We start from the raw sequence: 20534 nt of genomic DNA, 5'->3' as shown, positions 1-20534 counted from the left end.
ATGGCATCAAGCAGAAGCAACTCCTGCTTCTGTGCCAGTCGACATGCATACATGACAGTGTAGGGGCCTCCAGCCTTGGTGGGTGTTCAGTTATTATAGACAGCTGAAACCTTTTAGTTGGTTAGACTGGATTCAGAGAAGGATTTTCCTGTAGCTACATTTCTCTCACTTCTAACACAGTCTGCCAGCCCTTTGACTCCACTACCTTTCCCCTCTCTTAGCATGTGTGCTTTCCTTAACCCCAATCCCAGATGCCTTCTCTTCATTCTCCTCCAGAACTCCAGAGGCTGACCCTGACATGCAAGCTCTCGCTCACCATCCCGTTTCACACCCAGCTCTCACAGACTGGAAGCTCAGCTCTGCGTCCTTAGCCACCCCACCTTGTCCTCGCACCCATGGAAGAACTGCAGGCAGCTACAGATAGCGGTGACACCACTTCAGCAGTAACGGTATGGGCAGGTGCTCACAGTGTGCACTTAAGTGCATGGTGGGAGATGTCTCTGCTGTCAGTGCCCAACATCAAGTGGTTTGTGCCCACAGTGTGGGAGCCTCTCCCATAGCCTGTTAGCCTACACCTTGTGAGTCTGTTGCATAACAGTCTATTTTACGGTGCTCTCTCCACCTGCAAATATTTGGTTTCCCAAATATCTGTGAAGAGAGGCGGCCCTGGGTCAAAAGGCAGTGTGTATTAAGCATCTTTTCAAGGACAAGCTGCTAAGATAAATGGCTTCATACCTTGGTTGGCATTTCTCAAGAACTTGATGTCCTGAGAGATGCTACCTGAAAAAGTAGAATTCCATCAAATAATGCCTAATTGGGAACACTGAAAACAACAGAAAAGATCTGTGGTTTTCCTGGTAGACTTCAGTAGCACTTTTCAGCAGTCTGTAACTCTGAGAAGATACTGGAATCTGGAATTCAGTTTGCTTCCTTCTTGTTTGCAAAGTACTCAAGTTAGGTTTTTTTTTCCCCTCCCTAGCTCCTGTTGGCACAATGTTTTTACTGTGAAATATGAACAACCAATGTGGGATAATAACAGAAGATTGTCCGTGAGGATTATAAACATGCTCAAGTGACTTGCAGCTGGGGTGTAGAAAAACACATACATCATACTAATTGTTGTTTAGCCTTGTGTGTTTGACAAGTAGAACATCTGTGTTTAGATAGCACAGGCCTGTGATAGACTTAGAGGCACCCTATCACACATGCTTGAGATTCCTGTCCTGCTGCAGGAAAGGTCAAAGCGCAGTGGTAAACTATGCCTGCGCGAATCCTGGTAACCAGACGCAGACAGCAGGTTTGGAGATCCTCTAGCATGGAGCAAGCTCAGCAGTGCCTGCATCTCCACCTGTGTACCTCTGCCCGGGTGCTGCTTCAAGGATCCTCTGGTTGGTGAGGTAACAAAAATGAATGTACTCTTTGCGTTTTATCCATGGTTTTGTGATTGTTCCTATGTCCTACCTGTGTTTGTTCACACATTTTGGTGCAGTTGGCAGGATCCAGGAACAGCCAAAAATGTTGGGGACTGGGGAGGCCACAACGGCGACTCCCTGTATTCCAGGGTGGCCCATTACTGGGCTCTGGAGCCCTGTGGCCTTTCCTGGCTACATGGGCTCCGCCAGAAGCATGGCCTGAAATAGATGCCAGGGCAGTGGTTACCCCCCAGACAATTGAAACGGCTGTGTGGAGGTTGCCATGGAAAGTGACATCAGAGTCTTCTCACAAGTTAGCGGGGAGATTGGGGTATTAGTTACCAGTCTTAGAGCTCTTGTTTGTGAAGTTGTAGCATTATGGAGTAAAATGAGAGAATTGAAAGCACTTCACAGGATGCAAAGGCGATTGCACAAGAAGTGATTACTGCTCAAGCAGAGCAGTGCCAGGGGTACTGCAGGTACTACAAGGTACTGTAGAGCAGTTGGTAGCTCATATTGCTAATAAACCAAGGGACATATATGGAAAAAGTAAGGTTTCAATTTTTTGAAGTTCATGCTTACACGACAAAACCTTCACGGGATTCTGAGGAGTGTGGTAGCAATATCTGGAGTGAACCTTTGGACTCCAAGGTTGAGTTTGAGTTGGATTTAGAAGACGCAGAGATGGTAGAAGCACAATCCCCCATACAAATGAAGGGGCAGCAGGAACAAGTGGTTGAAGTGTGCAGGTCACGCGTACTTGTTAAGGGAATTACCAGCAGAAGAGTGAGGAAGGCATACTGGCATGGATTTTGTGAGCTTGGGATAGTGGAGCTGCATCTATTTGTTTATTGATGGGTGAAAAAGATTCATTGAGTCCTATAGCCAGTGATGATCAGATACAAAGATACACTCAGTTGTATTATTGCACCTACACTGTATCAATGGTTGTGTGCAGCAGTCTTAAGAGCGCGTGCTGGACCTGCTGAGTTAGTGTTGTCCCTCAGAAATTGGTGTACAATGAGGAGGGTATTAATTTAGTGTGGCAGGTGGGAATGGCTCATGCATTGATTATGGGATCCAATCTGGACAGGGTAGCAGTAAGAAGAAGTATCAAAATTCAGTTTCTGAGAGAAGCACCTGCCTCACTAAACGTTTTGATTATACCGGCAGTCAGAAATGCTACTGGTAATGTAGGTGCCCTAGCAAATACCTTGAGGGAAATTGGGGCTGTAATTTCAGGACCATCTGTGCAGGTGGTGGATAAAGGAAAGCCGGCAAAACTGGAAGGATTTACATCACAGGTGACAAGGAAACAAACATGGAATGACCTTTTACAAGCCAGTGTCCTACAATCAGAAATAAATGGGATCACAACATCAAAAATCTTTTGCTGATGGCAAAAGTTAGCACTTATGCATAAAAGCTGACCCCTCTGCTACGCTGCCAACTCCGAGCCCACCTTCCACCACACCTGCAACCTCAAGGCAAGTCAATACCTGGCAAAACAACAGAAATAGAGGTTTGGCAGGTCCCTGAAAATAGCCACCATTGTAGCCTCTTACTGAGAGGGGGACCGCTGTTCCTATGTTCCTTTAACTATAAAGTGGTGGTTGGGGGAGGGGATTTTACATGTGTTAGCTTTGGTGGATACTGGAGCTGAAGTTATTATATTACATAGTAATATTAATAATAAAGAAGCCACATCACAGATCTGTGGATTAGGGGGAAATCTAACCCCTGCCCTCTGAGCTAGAGTTACCTTAACAATAGGAAGTGCCACACCATCTACCACAATGGTGTTATTGCCACAATTAAATAATATAATTTAGGTGTTGTGTTGGCAGGATGAATAGTTGAAACTTTAAATGGTTGCTTCTGCTTTAGGACTTTGCAAGCGAGATTCGCTATTCAATCTATAACCAACTTCTGTGGATTCCTGAAGTGGGATCCTGTTGTGCTGCCTGTGCCTGCCAAGGTGGGAACTGTAAAACAATATTATATTCCATGGAGGGAGGAGGAAATTACTCAAACCATTCAGGCACTTCAGCAAGTGGGAATCGTTAAGGAAACCATGACTGCTTTTAATAATCCCATTTGGCCTGTTTGAAAACCAGATGGCACTTGGAGGACGAATGCAGATTATAGAGAATTGAATAAAGTCATCCACACTCACTTGCAGTTATGGTACCAGATATGGTTACTCTTACAGAAAAAATTGGCAAAAATTTACAGCCCTGGAAGGTGGCTAATGTTTTGGTTTTGATAGCCATTGCTTCAGAAAAGCCAAGACCAGTTTGCCTTTACCTGGCAACAAAAGCAGTGTGCTTTTGATAACAGCTGATGATATGAATGATAACAGCTGATGTAGCACTATGGCCACGTATCATTATTGTTTGCCGTTACATTGTTGATCAGTTGATTATGGCAGAGTCACAACAAGAAATTGAAGTAGCTGCCAGATTGCTGAAAGCACATTTACAGGGCTGAGGCTGGGCAGTTAATCCAAAGAAAATACAGGGCCTTAGAACTACTGTACGATTTTGGGGAATAGTTTGACATGGACAGATTAGAGAAATACCAAATAAAGCACAGCAAACAGTTCAGTGATTTTCCTTTACCAGTCACAGTAAAACAGCTACAGACCTTCTTGGGACTTTCAGGATACTGGAGAACTTCTATGCCACATCTGGAGGTATTAATGTGCCATCTGTAGACCTTAACTGGGAAGAAGATAGGTTGGCAACAGCAAGAAGCCTTTGATGCCTGCAAAAAATGCTTTAATTGAGCATGCGCAATTATACTCTCCTAAGTGAGAACAGCCTTTTGAATTACAAGAAGCAATTCTAGATGTACAGTCTCACAGGGATTGTGGCAGATAACTGGGCTGAAAAATCAGAAAGAACCTATAGGATTTTGATCCAAGGCATTACAAGGCCCTGCTGGACATCATACTCTGATGGAAAAACAAATTTTAGCTGTAGTTTGGACACTACAAGAAACTGGAAGAATCATTGTCCAAGACAGTGTGACTCGAACAGACCTATACCTATTCACAGGTGGGTTACTGATGATATCATTAGGGCCCATGTGGGGGTAGCTCAGGCAGCCACACACTGGAAATGGAAAAGTTATTTACAGAAAAGATTTCTACTGGGAAAACCACATTTAACTAAAAAACACACCACTCTTCTAGAAACTATCATTTAATCATATGCCCACACTAGGGGAAACTCTTGCCCTTGGAGATATCCCTACATCTCGTGTGGAGGATGCTCCCCCTTATGATTAGTTCACAGAAGAGCACAAAAAAGATGACTGGTTTACCGGTGGAAGTGCAACATGCACAGCAGCTGGACAAAGGCAATGGAGAGCAGTTGCATATGCTCCGATTCCAGGAATTATGCAGCATCTCTTGCCATCCTGGAAAGGAAAGCACATTACTTACACGCTGACAGTTGGGTGGTATACAAAAGCCTCACAATGTGGTTACCTCACTGGGCCCAACAGAATTGACATGTACAAAAATATTCTATATGAGGGGTCATATATGGCAACAAATTTAGTAATATGTATAAAGGTAGCCTTTAAAACTGAGGCACGTCTGAGGTCATCAAAAAGGTGATTTGCTTGAGTCACAAAATAATAGGGAAGTAGATGATATGACCTCCACCAAAGGACATGCTCAAGCTATAAATGTGCACGTAGCTTGTGGACATCAGTCAGCTCATACTGTGCATGCATGGGACACTGGTCACAATCAAACCCCTCTGCCACTACATATTCATAAAGCACGTCCGCATAATTGTACTCTTTACACACAGTTACATTTAAGGGCATTATATAAGCCATGGGGAAAGATAAAATGGGTTCCATGGGCCTTGAATATCTGGCAAGTCGATATGAACCTCCTCCCGCATTGAGACAGGTGGTGATATGTATTCACTGCAGTGGATACAGTGTCAGGACTGATTTTTGCTAAACCCATCAAATATGCTAATCAACATAGCGCAATTGAAGCTTTTGAATAACTCATTCATCAGTACGGATCTCTTCACCAAATGCAAAGCGACCAAGGAACACACTTTGCTGGACATAATGTCCAAGACTGGCCTCAAGGGTTAGGGATAGATTGAATATTCCACACTGCCTACCATCTCCCAGCTAGTATCTTCATTGAAAGAATGAAGGCAATGTTGAAGGAACAATTAAAAAAGATAACCTGTACTGAAACTTTCCAACACTGGAGTTCACCTCTTTCTTAGTAAAGCATTTTTTTTGTTAAATAACAGCAATATTCATAATCAAACACGCTATGATCATATTACACCACCTCCACTACAAAACACAGTGAGGACTGAAACTCTTCCAGATTATCTCTCTCCCAAAATATCAACTACAGGGGAAATAGGATTGTTTCCACTAATGGATTGCATGGTAGGACCACAACCTATTATTCTAGACATGAAGATTCATATAATAACCCTTGAGATTGCCATATGGTTCTGTACCCCAACTTCTCCTCTTATTTTACATCCTCTGTTGATATCAAATTCTTGAGTTTTTGTATTTCAGGCATTTTCAATGAATACCTGTGCCTTACCTAGAGGAGATAACATTGGAACAGTGTTATTGATGTCATGAACACAACATCGAATTGAAGTTCAATCTGAAAAAGCTCAAGCCATAGCTCTTCAATCTGTGTGGGCAATTACCCTACAAGAGGTTATCAAACCTGGGATAATATTATCTGAAGGAGCTGGAGCAATGCTGCATGTATTGCTGGAAGGAGATGACACTCCTGTTTTCCTCCCTTATCACAGGTTGGCTTATCATGCTTTGTAGTCTTGTATTAAAAGCACATGCCCTGGTTACACTGTCACAAGATCAACATGTAAATTTACTTGGATTTGCTTGGTCTCCACTGTAACTAAGTCATCTGTCTTTTGTATTGAGGGAGGATTAACAGCTGCACATCTTTTGACGTGTTTCATTGGTGTGCCAACTGCAGTGGCTGTATTACAGGATTATACTATGCTAAGTGCTTTTGATATTAATGTTCCTCATTATTTTTTTCTGAGTAGGTAATGGCTGTACGCCAAGGAACTTTACAAAATCGATTGGCAGTGAACTATCTCCTTCTTTGACACCATAAAGGTATGATGAAATCATGTGGTTGCTTCAACATAACTAATGAATCAGGCAGCATAGGGGACAACATTCAACATCCCCAGGACTTAATGCACCAAAAGAAACAGTCTGGCCTGGCTGGCCAAGTGATTTAATTCCCTGACAGGATGGTTGGGACCCCTGATTCAAAGCATTATTGTAGGAATATGTTTATTCCCTTTCTGTATGTGTTTATTATGTACCTCTGTAAATTATCCTGCCCTACACCCTGCAAGCCCAACTGGACACCTTCAGCTTTTCCAGCCCCAGCAGAAGTGGTCCCTTGAGCAAGGGGGTTGAATGTGGGAAAATAACAGAAGATGGGCAAGGAGATTATAAACACTCTATAGTGACCTGCATCTTGGGTGTAGAAAAATACATATCTCATACTAATTGTATGGTGAAAACAGCAGGTTCGTAAATCCTGTAGCATGGACCGAGCTCAGCGGTGCCTGAGTCCCCACTGCTGTGTCTTTGCCCAGGTACTTTTCAGGGATCTCCCATCTGGCCAGGTAATGAAAATAAATGTACCCTTTGAATTTCATCTGTGGTTCTGTGGTTGTTCCCATGTCCCGCCTGTCCTGACTCACACAACCAGGTAGGGAAAATGTGTGATTATAGAAAGTAATATATAATTTGATGTGATATAATCTACATAAATTGTGGCTTTTGTAAGAAAGAGAAAAATGGGGGGGGGGCTGTGTGCATAAGAATCACCCCAGTGAATGCCTATGGTAAGAGGGTAATGACTTTTGTTGTATTACAGGATAATTCAGACCAGGTTTTGGCTCTAGACAGTGCATGGTTTAGTTGGTGAAAATGAAAACTCAGTTCCCTAATACAGGAAAGTAGGAACTAGTTTACTAACTTTATTATTCTGGAGATTCCCTTTGGATTACAGGGAAACAAACATTTGGCAGCACCACACAAAATAATCCACACCAGGCAGACACACTCCATTTCTGCTCTTTCTTCAGTGAAGATATCCAATTCCAGCAAATTATTTCCATAACTCCGGTGTCTCAATGGCATTAATGGGAGACTACAAAAGTGGATGTGCACCGGGCTCACTAGGGCACCATCTTCATTTTCATCCCTTCAGAAGAACAGGTAAGTAAAACCAGCTCAATGGCACAAAGAAACTCATGGAGATCAGAGTTCGAGAAAACATCTATCTTGGTGGCTTGTTCAAAGGCTTCGTTTGCTCCTTTAATTCTGTACAGAGGGCAGTAATACCACAAATAAATCTAATATAACTTCATTGTTCTGCTACAGTTCTGTGGGTGACAAATGATGAATGCCTGTTTTTCAGGAACATCATGTCTGGTTGGATTCTCTGCTGCAATAACATACTCACTGCATTTATGGAGTCTTTCTTCTATGTGGATTTTCTTAGTGTCTTACAAGAGATGAATACTACATTCTTTCCCTTAGTGAGCTGGCTGCTATGGTCACTTTCCTTGAAACTTTAGTTTCCATGAAACTGAAAGAAATTTTATATTTTGAAATGATCTGATTTCATACAGATTTCACAAAGAGGCTATAACAGGGTGGAAAAGCCAGTAGGAGGGAAAGAAAGGACTCCGAGATACCATGCAACATAATCACATCACCTTAGACTAGTTTTCTGAGGAAACCTCGCTATCCAGCACACGTGTTCTCCTCAGCTATGTAGTAGGCTCCTAGCACTGTGACCAAAGGGAGTATATCTGAAGGATCCTGAACATTGCTTTGTAGCAAGCCTGTTAGGAATTGGGGCAGCTCCCTGGGGGGCAAACACTTTATAGACCTGACAAAAATAAGTGTTCATGTCCCTAGAACACTTTGAGATTTTTATTCATCTCAATTGTTTTCTCCTCTCTGGAAAGAGTTACATTTACTCACAGATACGCACAAGAAAAGACCACAGCTGCCTGAGGGACTGGAAAGGCTGGGCCAGGTGGTAGCAGCTAATTCTCAAGGAAGTCAGGAGCAACACTAGCATCTAATTGAATATCCAGGCTACGTGTCCTGGTTTAAACCCAGCCAGCAGACAAACACCACGGCAATCACTTGCTCACCCTCCCTGACCCGGGTGTATGGGGGAGAGAACTGGAGGGGTAAGAGTAAGGAGACTCATAGGTTGAGATAAAACAATTTAATAATTGAAATAAAATACAATAATAGAAAATACAAACAAGTAATGCATAATGTGATTGCTCACCACCCGCTGACTGAAGCACAGCCCTTCCCAGCTAGTAATCCCAGAGAAGAAAGAATCCTGAAACCATAATCCTGTAAGCGGGAGTGAGCTTCCCAATCACTCCTCCTCTATATACTGGGCATGATGTTCTATGGTACAGAGTATTTCACTGGCCAGTTTGGGTCCATTGCTCTGGCTCTGCTCCCTCCCAGTTTCTTGTGTACCTGCGCACTAGCAGGACACAGGAAGTTGAAAAATCTTTGATTTCTTAACAGCAACTGAAAATATCAGTACATTATCAACATTCTTTTCATACCAAATCCCATACTGAATCCAAAACACAGCACTATTCTAGCTACTAAGAAGGAAAAAAAAAAAAAAAAAAAAAAAAAAAAAAAAAGAAGCTCTATCCTAGCTGAAACCAGGACATTACCCAAGAAAATTAAATTTTGGCTGCATGATGATTGCTTAAGGGTTCCTTTAAATTCTGGGAACTCCTTGATTGCTCTGAAAAAAAAGCAGGCCACAGGTGAAATTTATTACAAGTTCATTTTGGAGTGAATTCTGAAAAGCTCAATGAAGCTGGCAGTTGCATTGGAGACATCTGTAATGCTGAACCTTGCTTTCCTGTGGCTTATCAGGTGCTGTTTGTTACAGGTATCTTTAAGTGTAGGGTGTTGAGTTATATTACAATATTTGATGCTGGTTTATTAACTGTGACCCAGAACAGAAGTCATCCCTTCTGTTGGAAGGGTTATTGCTTTCCTAATACTGTGTCAGGGAAAATGTGTTGTTCAGAGCACTACAACAAAGTTGAAGAAAGACAGGATGAAAAACAGCCATAGAAATCCTCTCAAAATTGTTGTAATCAGCTAGTTTTAGCATGGATAAAATGTTCACGGTGCTTTAAATAGTATAGGAATTGTCCTATTGATGTTTGCTCTTCGGTATGAATTGCATTTAACCTGGAGTTACAACTTTCTGAGTGGTATAAGCACTGTAACTAGAGGATGTAATACTTCAAGGCCTTCAAGAGGAACAAATTGGAAAGTAGATTTAGAAGGAGCTGTGTTAAATGCTTCTTCTGGAGAGCAGGGCATGGCTTTAAAGTCACCACTTTCTATTCTTGTCCTTAAGCTGAAAGGACTACTGCTACCCACCAGGTTCTATGTCCTTGATTAAACCAACAACTAGATTAAGGGTGACCTGTATGGAGGCTGTGGATTAAGACTGGACAACAATAGGTGTGTTACCTTTCTTTGATAATTACCAGACTCTCTGCAAGATAGACTCCTGGCCCTCTCTAAAGCTAAACCTGTAAATCTGCTTCTGGACTGTTGCAGTTTTGTGTTTAGTGAATAAAGTAAATGAAAATCGGTGCTGATTGATCCTTGTGGCTGTGCAGCACACTTTGGGATTCAGCAGGTACTTGGTGAGCCTTTCTAGGAAACTGTTGGGGTGTCCAAGCTCTCCCCTTGGTGTTGAGAAAAGCAGTCCTTGTCCTACTATGTATCATTACTCACCTTTTGCTGTCTGTAAGGCCTTGTACCTCCTCATGCCGTTAACTTGTAAGGATGCTTGCTGGTCACAGAGAGCCCCAAGGAAGGCATGAGGGCAGGGATCGTGGGAGCAAACACTGATGGGACTCGGGGCCCTCTGTCCTCTCTGTGCGGAGCGCTTACTGAGGGAAACCGAGACAAAAATTAGTGCTAGTCTACTCAGAGCAAAATATCTGGTATTAATATTCACAACTATGCTGATTTATCAGCCACTTAATAATTCAATATAGTGCTATCGAACTGTCACTTGGGTTTTTGGACAAAGCTGCTGCTTGATCCAGCGCTCCTGTGTAGCAGCCCTGGAGCTCCTGGGTGGCTTTGACAGTTTGCTCTCATTTCCAGGACCTTGAAGCACTGAGGAAAATACCTCCTGTGTTGGAAGCCACATTTAAAAGGGAGTGGAAGCCCTTGTGCTGTTAAGGGCAGTTGATCATGTATCAGCCCAAGGTGCCCATCGTTATTTAGCTGCTGGCTGTTGCTCTGCTGCTCAGGGAACGCATGAGAGGAAAGGGTCCTTCGCTGCAGCTGTCACAAAGTGGGAGTGAGGCTATTGGGGACCAAAAAAGTGCATTAAGAAGCTTAATTAGGGGGACGGAGATGTGAAGACAGCAGCTGCCAGACCTACACCACCATCTTGAACATGTTTTCCCACCTTTTTGCCATTGCTCCTGGCTTCTTCCCCCCTTGGCTGCTGGGCACCCCTGCTTCTGCTCGGCACCTCCCTCGCCATGCTGGCCTGTCCAGCTCGGTTCCCCTTGCTCTCCTCTGGTGTACAGCTGCTCCCAAATAAAATTCCTGCTTGTCAGCTATCGTGTATTTAAACTTCTGGTGTAGGCAGTGCTTTTTTGGTGCAGGGTCTGCCCCTGAGCAGGCTCTGGCTTGTCAGGGGTTCTGTAATGATAACAGGCAACATATATATTTTGTTAAAGTTTTTGGTTCAAGGCTGTGTTAACTGGAAAAATATCAGTTGGATTAGTTAGTGTTGTTGGGCCCTATTACAGTAATTTCTGAAAATTACTAAACAACTTTAAAAAGGACTGGTATAACATTGGGAGCACAAGAGTGCAGGAATAACTGAAAATCCTGAAGACTCAGCAGCAATGAAATCCAACCTCTCCTTCAGAGTAGCTGTTGGGTCTGGTGATGTCCAATTTCCCCAAACAGGCTGAGTCTTCAGGAAAGTGGGAATTTAATCTCAGTGTCTGCACTGTTAAACATGATGGCAAGCTACCTCATGCCAGCAAGGTGCTCTCCTCTTCTGGGATCTGGAAGATGAGCACAGGACAACTTGTGCCAGGCAAGCAGGCTGTCATTATTGCAGAAAAGTGCTTTCAGCTTTTCAAAATGGGTATAATGACTCTAAAGACAAGCCATTCTAGAATAGTCTTTATCTTCTAACAAAGTTAGAAAATTCTATTTATTGGAAATCAATACACTTGGTGTAAATACTTCATAACAGTCCCAGGTAAAACTGGTAGTAGGTAAAACTGGACAAATCAAATCATAAATTACATCTGTGTGGTTAGCTGGTTGGTGGCAGGTGCTTGGAAGGAGTCCAGATAATTGCCAAAATATTTGTATTACTTCATAGGTCTAGAAGGAGGTGATAATTTGTTGAGGTGATGTTAGCTAAAGAGAGCAAGTTGTGCATGTGGAGCTCTTGGATACAGTATCCAGGCATACTTCATGCTTACAGTATACCTTGCCTGTTATCTCTAAAATCTCTATTAGATGTTATATTTAAAATAAAATAAGATAGATAAAGAAGTATAGATTCGGAAATAAGCCCTCTGATTTAGAGGATGACCCACAAAGCATAAAATTAGTCAATGCCTGGCTTATAGAGAGTCTACCGTAACCACTGGCACACAGGTCTAGATGTTACCAGTGTGTTAACTTGCTGCTGTTGTACGTGGTGGGGCCGGGGCTGCTGAAGGGGAGCACAGAATCACGGCAGATGTGCAGGACCTCATGGTGGAGTGTGGCCTATTGATGTCAATGCATAAGGACCGTCTCACGAGTCTTGGGTCAGGGGCACCATGCTAGTCGCTTGTGCAGTGCTGTGCTCCCTCTCCAGCTGATGATTTCTGGTAATGTTTTGAAAAAGAGCTGCTGTGAAGCTCTCAGAACTGTTCTAGATAGGATTGACTTTGCTTCATCTGTCTCCATACTAATGTTCTCTGTTTGATTTGGTCTTCCTGCTAGAGCTGAACACTGTAAGCGTTGTAGTAATGGATCTGCATTTTTTCCTTTGTCCTTCCATCACGTACAACGGCAGCATTTTCTTGTTTCTGATGACCAACATGTTTTCTTGCTATGTGGATTACACTTGAAACTAGTAATTTATAGAAATGTTTAAGTTCTGCATCCTTAGCAGAAGAAAACTGTACTTGCCAGTAAAGGGGGTGAGTATTAAGTGGAGACAGTTTATAAGCAAGCTAATTCCCTTCAGGTTGATTTTTTTGTTTGTTTGGTTTTGTGGGTTTTTTTTTTTTTTTGTCTAAGACATAGATGTGCAGTCTTTCTAAAGAAGCTTGAGGCTGTAATAATATCTGAGAGTAGTGTCAACTGCATGTTTTCCAAACTGGAAAAAGAGAAAGGACAACTGCTACAGAACTGAAACACATACTGGGTTTTTAATGTCTCTGCTTAAATAATTTGGCTTGTTGTTGGCTACACAGGCAGTGAAATGTAGAAATGTGCTTGAATTTGCCTGTTTAACCTGTAGTGGAAACTGGTTTCATGCAAAGCACTTTGTAATGAAAAACAGATATTCCAGATTATAACATAACACTTGATACTTAGTTTTCCTCTCTACAGTCATGGGTCAGTCTGTAGAGTTTCCCTTTCTGTGTTGCCTTTTGTAGAGCTGGCATAAAAATAGAATTAAACTAAAGGAGAGTGAAGAATGGGAAGTAAGGGAGGGGAAAGCGAGTTTGTAAAAGGCTTATCTCTGGATGGGCATGTTCTCTTCTTATTTTTTCATTGTGATTTGCATTCTTTTGCATATTCCTTTCCTTTTAGAGTTCTTGATGGAGTAGGGCAGGAAGAATATGGCTCCACTTCTTGCACTCTGTGCGGGGAAGTCCACTAATGGAATTCAGTTCATTTGGCCTCAAAGAAGTAAAAACCATACACTCGGTTCTCTTGGTTTGAACCTGGAAAGAAAAACCCCAACAAACTAAAACACCATACAAAATAAAAGTGAGACCTTGAATCTTATGAAAGGGCTTGACATGATTGGAAAGGATTGCCTGTACATGATTTTCTACATCGAAGTATTTATTTAGCCACAGATGGAAATGTCTGAAAAGCTGTAAGATAAACATTCAAGAAAAAAACCTCCACATCCTGACTTTGTAGCAACTAATGAATATGGAAGGAGCTGTAGAAAATAACATGATATTAATGGCATGAATTGTTTGAAATTCTGAGTACTAAAGTCTTGATTGCAGCTTCTTCCTTATGCTTACTTTATGACAATAAAATTTCTTAGACATTACATTTTTGTGAATGGTCAGAAGTAAAACTACTGATGGATCCAAAGTCATAGATGAGTTTGATTCTTTCACACCCTCAACAAATGTGAAAGACATGGTGCTTTTTTTTTTAACTTAAATTCTTAATGGAAAGCTTGTGAAAGTGCAAATGTACATTTACACTGTCAGCCTAGTCAAGTATACAAGAGTTTTTAACAAGAGTTTTCAATGAGTTTTTGCTGTCTTCACTGACATCTGTGCTTCTGTGGCATTGATCTATTAGCCGTACCATTGCTAGCTATGCCTTTGAGAGCAGTATGATGTGCTTATTACAGAGGACACCTCCCTTAAGCTCCACACTCACATGCCTTTCCAGTTCTGCAGGAGGTGTGGATATCCAAACGATGAAAAGAACTACTGTGTAATAGAAGTCATGACATAACATGATTATTTACTAACAATTAGATGAAAATTAATAAAATCTGTGATTAAAAAATGCCTTTTTCACTTATGACCAGTTTTTGAGAGAGGAGTCAGTGAATAATTTATTTGCCATAAGCGTTCAGCTCATTCCTATTTGGTGTTTTTGTGCAATTTTCCTTCTTAGATGTTTATAAAAGAAAAACAAAACAAAAACTCTGAGCCTGAATAAGACAACTGACTCAACTTCCCATATGATAAAACGTTTGTAAAAGTTGTTTTACTATTGGAGCATATATAGCTCACACTAGTGGAGTTTGTACTGGCAAAAGTAGTTGTGTGTCTGCACTTGGAGGCTTTGCTGGCACAGGGACCCAAGTAAAACCCTTGTAAGCAAAGATTAAGCCAAAAGTTTTATTTTGGGGACAGTTCTTTCTTGGCCACTGTGGTATTACTGAACTATCATAAAGACATTATTCCGCTTCAGTGAAGCTAGGATCTAAATTTCTAGTCAAGGTATTTGTTACAAATGAGCATCTCTCTTCAGTGAAATGTGTGCACTGAAAGGCTTGTTCTTCCTTTCCTAGAACAAAGGTGGAAGCTGGTTACTTCATAAGACCAAGCAGTGGCCATCCTGGTTTTGAAAACACATTTTATCATTGGCAAGTACAAACCAGTGAGTCACAAGTTAGTTTTCAACACAGCAAAGATTAGGTTTCAGATGTTTAATCCGTTTACAAGCATGAATAATTTTTTTTTTTTTCCCAAGATGTTAGCTTTCTGAGACCCTACTGTGATTGCAAAGAGCTGTGTCATCTTTTCTTCCTTCAGGTAAAAGAAGAGAGACAGGATATTCTACTGATATTAAACCACTGTATTATTACTGGAGATATGTACTGCATACTTTCCATGGATATTTAGTAGAACCGTTTTGTATAAACGACCTGTGTTGTTTTTCGGGCAAAAAACTTGCACGTGTATGAGATGTATGTGTATCTTAGTCTACAGAGTAATGGACCCGTGTCAGTAAGGGACTCTGGCAGCTCTTACAGAGAGGACAAGCACAGAGATTCCTCTTTAAGCCTCTGAAGGCTTCCTTAATAAGAGGGGGGTTGTATTGATCCACAGTTTCCTCCTAAGTATAAACAAAGGGCAGTTAATCTCATCATGGTTGTTAGTGTTTTCTTAATGGAAAACTGAAATACAGTTACCCTTCACATCACAGTGAATTCACAACTTGTAAGACTTTGCATGTGTATTAGCAAACATTAATACTTAATAAACCCCAATCTTAATCAGATTTTAACAAAAAGAAGAATGTATAAAAGGACCTTGTGGCTATACCAGGGTTACAGTCTGAATGCACATGAAATTTCATAGTATCAGTTTTTCAAAGAAGCAAACATCTGATTTCATACAAAACTTGGAAATTATGAACAAAAATTACTTTGATAATATCTTTAGGGCATCAGAACAGGAAAGGATCCAGAGAAGACATCTAATCCATTCCTTGCTTCAACTAGAATCCTTCATCACTCCTGACAGATGTTTTTCTAACTTCTTACTGTGTCCAGCTGCCAGTGCTTCACTGTACTTTTAGAAATCTATTTTCTGACTTAATCTTGCTGCACTTCAAAATCCCTAGTACCAGTCCAGATTGCTGCAGACATGAAATAGGTTTATTTGACTTCGTTTGCAGTTACCTTTTATGTATTTGAAAACTTAATGTCTCTCCTCAGTCTTCTTGTCTACAGCCTCAGTTCCAGCATCTTTCTTTTAGATGATGTGCTCTAAAGCTTGACCTTTCAGATTAGCAGATCTGAGAAAATTAAAGATTTTTCCTCTACGCTTATGACTACTGTACTGCCAGACACGAGTTCCTTTAAGATGGTGAGCTCTCCTCTCGGGTGCAGGAGGTGTTTGCTCCGAGGACCTGATAGCTGCTCCACAACCAGCAGCGCTAATACCAGTAACACTGTGGTTACTGACATCTGTGTCACCACAGGCTGATGCGATCAGAGGTAGCTTCGAGGCAATGGAGATTAATTTCAGTATGTTTGCATGAGAAACATTATCTTTTTGTTTTACTGGACTTTCTCTAGTAACATAAACAGAAACTATTTGTCTAAGGCAGGATTTGAGAGTTATCTGTTAAATATTATGTGAGAGACAATCACTCTCAGCATCCTTGGAAACAAATAACAGTTCTTGACTAGTTCTAGAAGTATATCAGTCTTGGTCACAAGCGGTATCAGTCAAGAAATCATCTTAATTGTAACTAAGGTAATTGGAGAGCAGTTCAGAATTATGACCCCAGGGGTTGGGTTTCAGGTGCTACTCTGGTAAGGGTGAACAAGAACTTGTGCTGAAGAGCAGTGTAACTCATTTCACAAGACAGCAGATCTTCTAAGGCAAAATATAATCAATTCAGTATAATGACAGCTGAGCTTTCAAGCATACCTGTACAGTTCTGCTGAAGTTAGTGGAATATACAGACACCAGAGGCAGAAGCAATTTATCTTTGAACCTCAAACCTTTGTACCTCCCTGATTAGGTAGCATGAGTAGTTTGAGACTCTTGTATTTTTCCAGCTTTCTTTGTAGCTGTCAACAACTGCATGTACCAAATATTAAGGAAGTAAAAAAATGCGAGGAAACGGTAAAAACACAGTTGTTTTCAAATGCGTCAGCTAATACCAGATATGGTCTGAAAAGAAAAATGGTTGAATTTGGATTTTTTTCAAAACATTTGCTGCTGCTGTTATTACAGTTTGGTGACAAAAAGGGAATGTTAGAAAAGTTAACCATCTCAGAAGTGTAGTTCGGGAAAATAATCCCATGTCTGGATTGCAAAAGGCATTATTTTTTCTTGTTTAAGGGAACTGTATGAGTGGGATCATCAGTTTTGTCCTTGACTACTTGGTTACTGTGGTGATGTGATTTGTGCTGCTGTTGACATAACATGAAATTTAACTACCTGCAGCTCGGAAGTGGCCTTTCTTCTGCTGAACAGAATTTCTTCTTCCATTATTGGTTTGGGTTTTTTGTTTGTTGGGGTTTTTTTTGTGTGGTTTTTTTTTGGTTTTGTTTTTGTTTTGGTTTGGTTTGTTTGTTTTGTTTTGTTTTGTTTTGTTTTTTCTTAATGGAATGTGGTATGTTCACGAAGTAGCCCTGGCTGATATTGACACTTAATGACAGTTGCTGGAATCACAATGTGCAAGTCAGGACAGCCTTTGGGTTTAGGAGTCAGACCAAGACTACATGCAATAATACATAGTAGTTGTTATGTTGGCAAGCCACAGAAAAATGTAATGTCATGGAATAGCTGACACCTGCAAGGAAGAAAATGTCATCACTTTTGAAGCTGTCAGGATCCGTAGTAGCCACCTTCCATTACAAAAGCATCTATCAACAGAGTGAAAAAGCTATCTTGTAAGAAAGAATTAAAGACAGCATACATCATTGTATGAAAATACGTATGTGCAAGCCCTCTTGAAACTGAACCACTGCCACCAATGCACTTGAATGAGATTTACTTTGCCCTAGTGTTGAAGGGGAAGGGAGTATAATTCTGTTTTGAAATACACACCAGAATTTTTTTGTGCATTTGATTTTATTATTTTTTTCCCAACTCTTTTACACGCTGCACCAAATAGATCACAGAGTTCTATTGTTGTAGACTTGTAAATTGGAAAATAAGTCAAGCTAGTAGCTTGGAACATCAGGACCTTGCAGACCTTGGCAAATAGCTTGCAGCAAGAGTGTGAGTATGCTCATGTGTGGTGCTGCTGGAGTCTTCCTCACACAGAATGGTCAGGTCTTCTCTGGTTGTCCTCATTGTTCAACTGTGATAAGACAAACATCCGCAGTGCATGTTTGAACCTTTGGGGATAGTTGCTGGAAATTTAGTAGAGTTTATATGTTTATTTACTTTCCTGAAAGCTGTTGTGATCATTCCAGAGCATTGCAGAATGATGTGATGTTAACACACATAGATGGATTGAATTGGCTTGTCAGAAACTCAATTAAACACGTAAAAAAGAAAAAGCTAAACTGGAATAGGTGTGCACTAAAAGCCCTTTTTGTGAGTGGTAAATCTATAACATAATTTATATTACCTTGTAGCTGAGGGATTGCAGAGGGACAGATTCCCACCCGTCCTTGAGTTTAATCCTGTGCTTTAACTGGAATACCCGTGTTACCAGTCTGGGACAGGTTTGGTGCTACACTCTGTGTGTATGCTTGCCACAAGTGGAAGGTAGAGAATCCCAGGATAAAGTGAAGACACTCATCCCCTGTTACTCCAAGTTTCTTCCTTCATTAACTCATTGGTTTGGAGCCTCATTTGGAATCTTGTCACTAATATTAAAGGCCATAGCAGTTCCACCTTTGTGCCTCGAGGGGCTGCATGCTTCAGCTAAAGTGCTTCCATAGGAAGTTCATTTGGCGCTGTTGGATTCCAGCGTGCTCTCTTCGTAAGGAGGCACTGGATCTGGAGAGAGCTCAATGTGAGCCTCGTCCATGGAAGTCTTCATGGTGGCCTCCTCGTAGGATGGAGGCAAACACACAGTGAGGAACGTGGCATCGGGGAGCAGAGTGGAGTACTGAAAACTCTGCTCACTGTTCCAGGGCAGCACAGAAAGGAAACTGGACACATCGTGCTCGGGCAGGGCCTCAGGGAGGTCGATGCTGAAGACTTGTCCCTGTGGAGCAGGGCGCTGGCAACGACGGTACAGGAAGAGCAGCAGGAATGCCAGGAAGAGCATCATGGTGGCAGGCAATATGATGCACAGAAATGGTTCTATGTCGTCTTTGGTTGAACTTGTCTGCTGTCTGCTCTGTAATCAAAGCAAATAGGTAGTGTGTTGGATTCCTGGACGTCTTAATTGGAGAGAAAAAAATACATTCTCAATCCCCTGCCTCATGATGTGTCAGTTGTTTTTCCAAATTACTTTTTGCCTGCATTGGTGGTGTTCAAGAGATAGGTTTCACAGGCTCATGAATTGTCAAATTCTATTTGCTGGTCCACTAAAACTAATAACGACTAGAGACAAAAGAAATGGAGAAGTTGCAGTGAGTGTGGCTTTCTTGAAAACCCTGTCTCTAATGGGGGAAAAAAACAACAGCCTGGAAATGTATGTCTTCTGGTATGAGATTTTGTTACACTTGGACCAGTCCTCTTCGCAGAAGATTGGTCAAGCTTTTAAAACTTGGTAGAACTTGGCAGAGCAATAGGGCTGGTGATCCATCACCTAGAGTTGTTTCAAACTCTACTGTTTACTTTAAAGAACAAATATTACGGCAGCTATCCCTTTCATCAGGGCCCACTACCCACAATACCTGTTCTTTGGTCTGCTCTAACCTTATAGGCCAGCCCCAAATAAAATGCAGCGTGTCAGGGCAGCCTGGACTAGGGCTGTTTCTTGAGCTTGTTCTGTCAGCTATCCAAGAATCATTTTTCTGTTTAGAACTAGAAAAATAATTTCTGGTGTAAGAGTAATAGTAGCTGTGACTGCTGTGTCAGCTTTATCTCCTGCAAAATGTAGCACAGAAGACCACTGTCCCACAGATTTTGAATTGTGCTGTAGAATTATAAGCTATTTAAAAAAAATTTCCCAAACACTTGTGTTCTTCTGTTATATTAGCTTCGCTTTTAAAATTTAATATATCTTCTTTCCAGTCTCACTCTACCTAACTCTAGCTTCTAATAAATGGATCTCATTCAGAGTGTAGTCTAGAGAGGGAGGGAAACCCAAACTCTAAAATGTTGTTTATTATCAACTCTTTCCCTTTGTAAATATTTGAAGACTGTAATCAGATGGATTTTTCACATTTTTATGGTGACAGTAAACAGGTCAATGGATTAGCTTTCCTTTATTTTGAATGAAGACAGCTTTTCAAGCTAGGAGAACTCGAGTAGTTCTTTCCTCAAAGCATTTGGAAGCAGGGATGCAAACAGGCTGTTTGCAGTAATGGCTTTGTGAAAAGGGCCAGTGGCTACAGCGCCCCCTTCTTAGTCTATGAAAAGTTTCTCTGCTTATTCTTCCAAGAATCATGGTCGCTACAAAAATCACACTATAACTGATGTTCAACTGTTTATCTACCACGTGTTTGTTACCTCTCCACTTTGTTTTCCTATTATATACATGGCCATGCCTAAGAAAGTAAATGGGTTTTGACTTTTAACAAATATTGTAGGGGAGATTTCTGTTTTTTTTCTTGAGGTATTCTGGGTCTGAAGCCAAACACATTAAAGTAATTTTAAAATACATTGAAACCTTTGTGGATTAGCTATTAAGCCTGTCTCTTATACA

The 20534-nt window shown here is 41.3% G+C and overlaps 1 protein-coding gene across 3 annotated transcripts in view; it reads right to left on the bottom strand.

The window, feature by feature from the left end:
• Positions 1-10286: 10286 nt before the first annotated feature.
• Positions 10287-20534, bottom strand: part of SMIM28 (small integral membrane protein 28) — a 15850-nt gene continuing 5602 nt past the window's right edge. The window contains exons 2-3 of one of the 3 annotated variants that reach the window (XR_003398032.1): positions 18339-19058; positions 10287-10444 (exon numbers count right to left, since the gene is read on the bottom strand). Coding sequence is in view for 1 of the 3 variants with exons in the window: in XM_026845386.1 (XP_026701187.1) it covers positions 18660-19058 (399 nt within the window). In the remaining 2 variants the exon portion in view is untranslated. Of the gene's footprint in view, positions 10445-17378; positions 19059-20534 lie in introns of those variants that run through there. The other 2 variants (XR_003398033.1, XM_026845386.1) reach the window with 2 other exon arrangements.

This window comes from Athene cunicularia (genome assembly GCF_003259725.1).
Source record: "Athene cunicularia isolate RWA chromosome 3 unlocalized genomic scaffold, athCun1 chr3_part1, whole genome shotgun sequence".
Lineage (NCBI taxonomy): Eukaryota > Metazoa > Chordata > Aves > Strigiformes > Strigidae > Athene > Athene cunicularia.
Note: the sequence above shows the minus strand (reverse complement) of the source record. Positions and strands in the feature narration are given on the sequence as shown.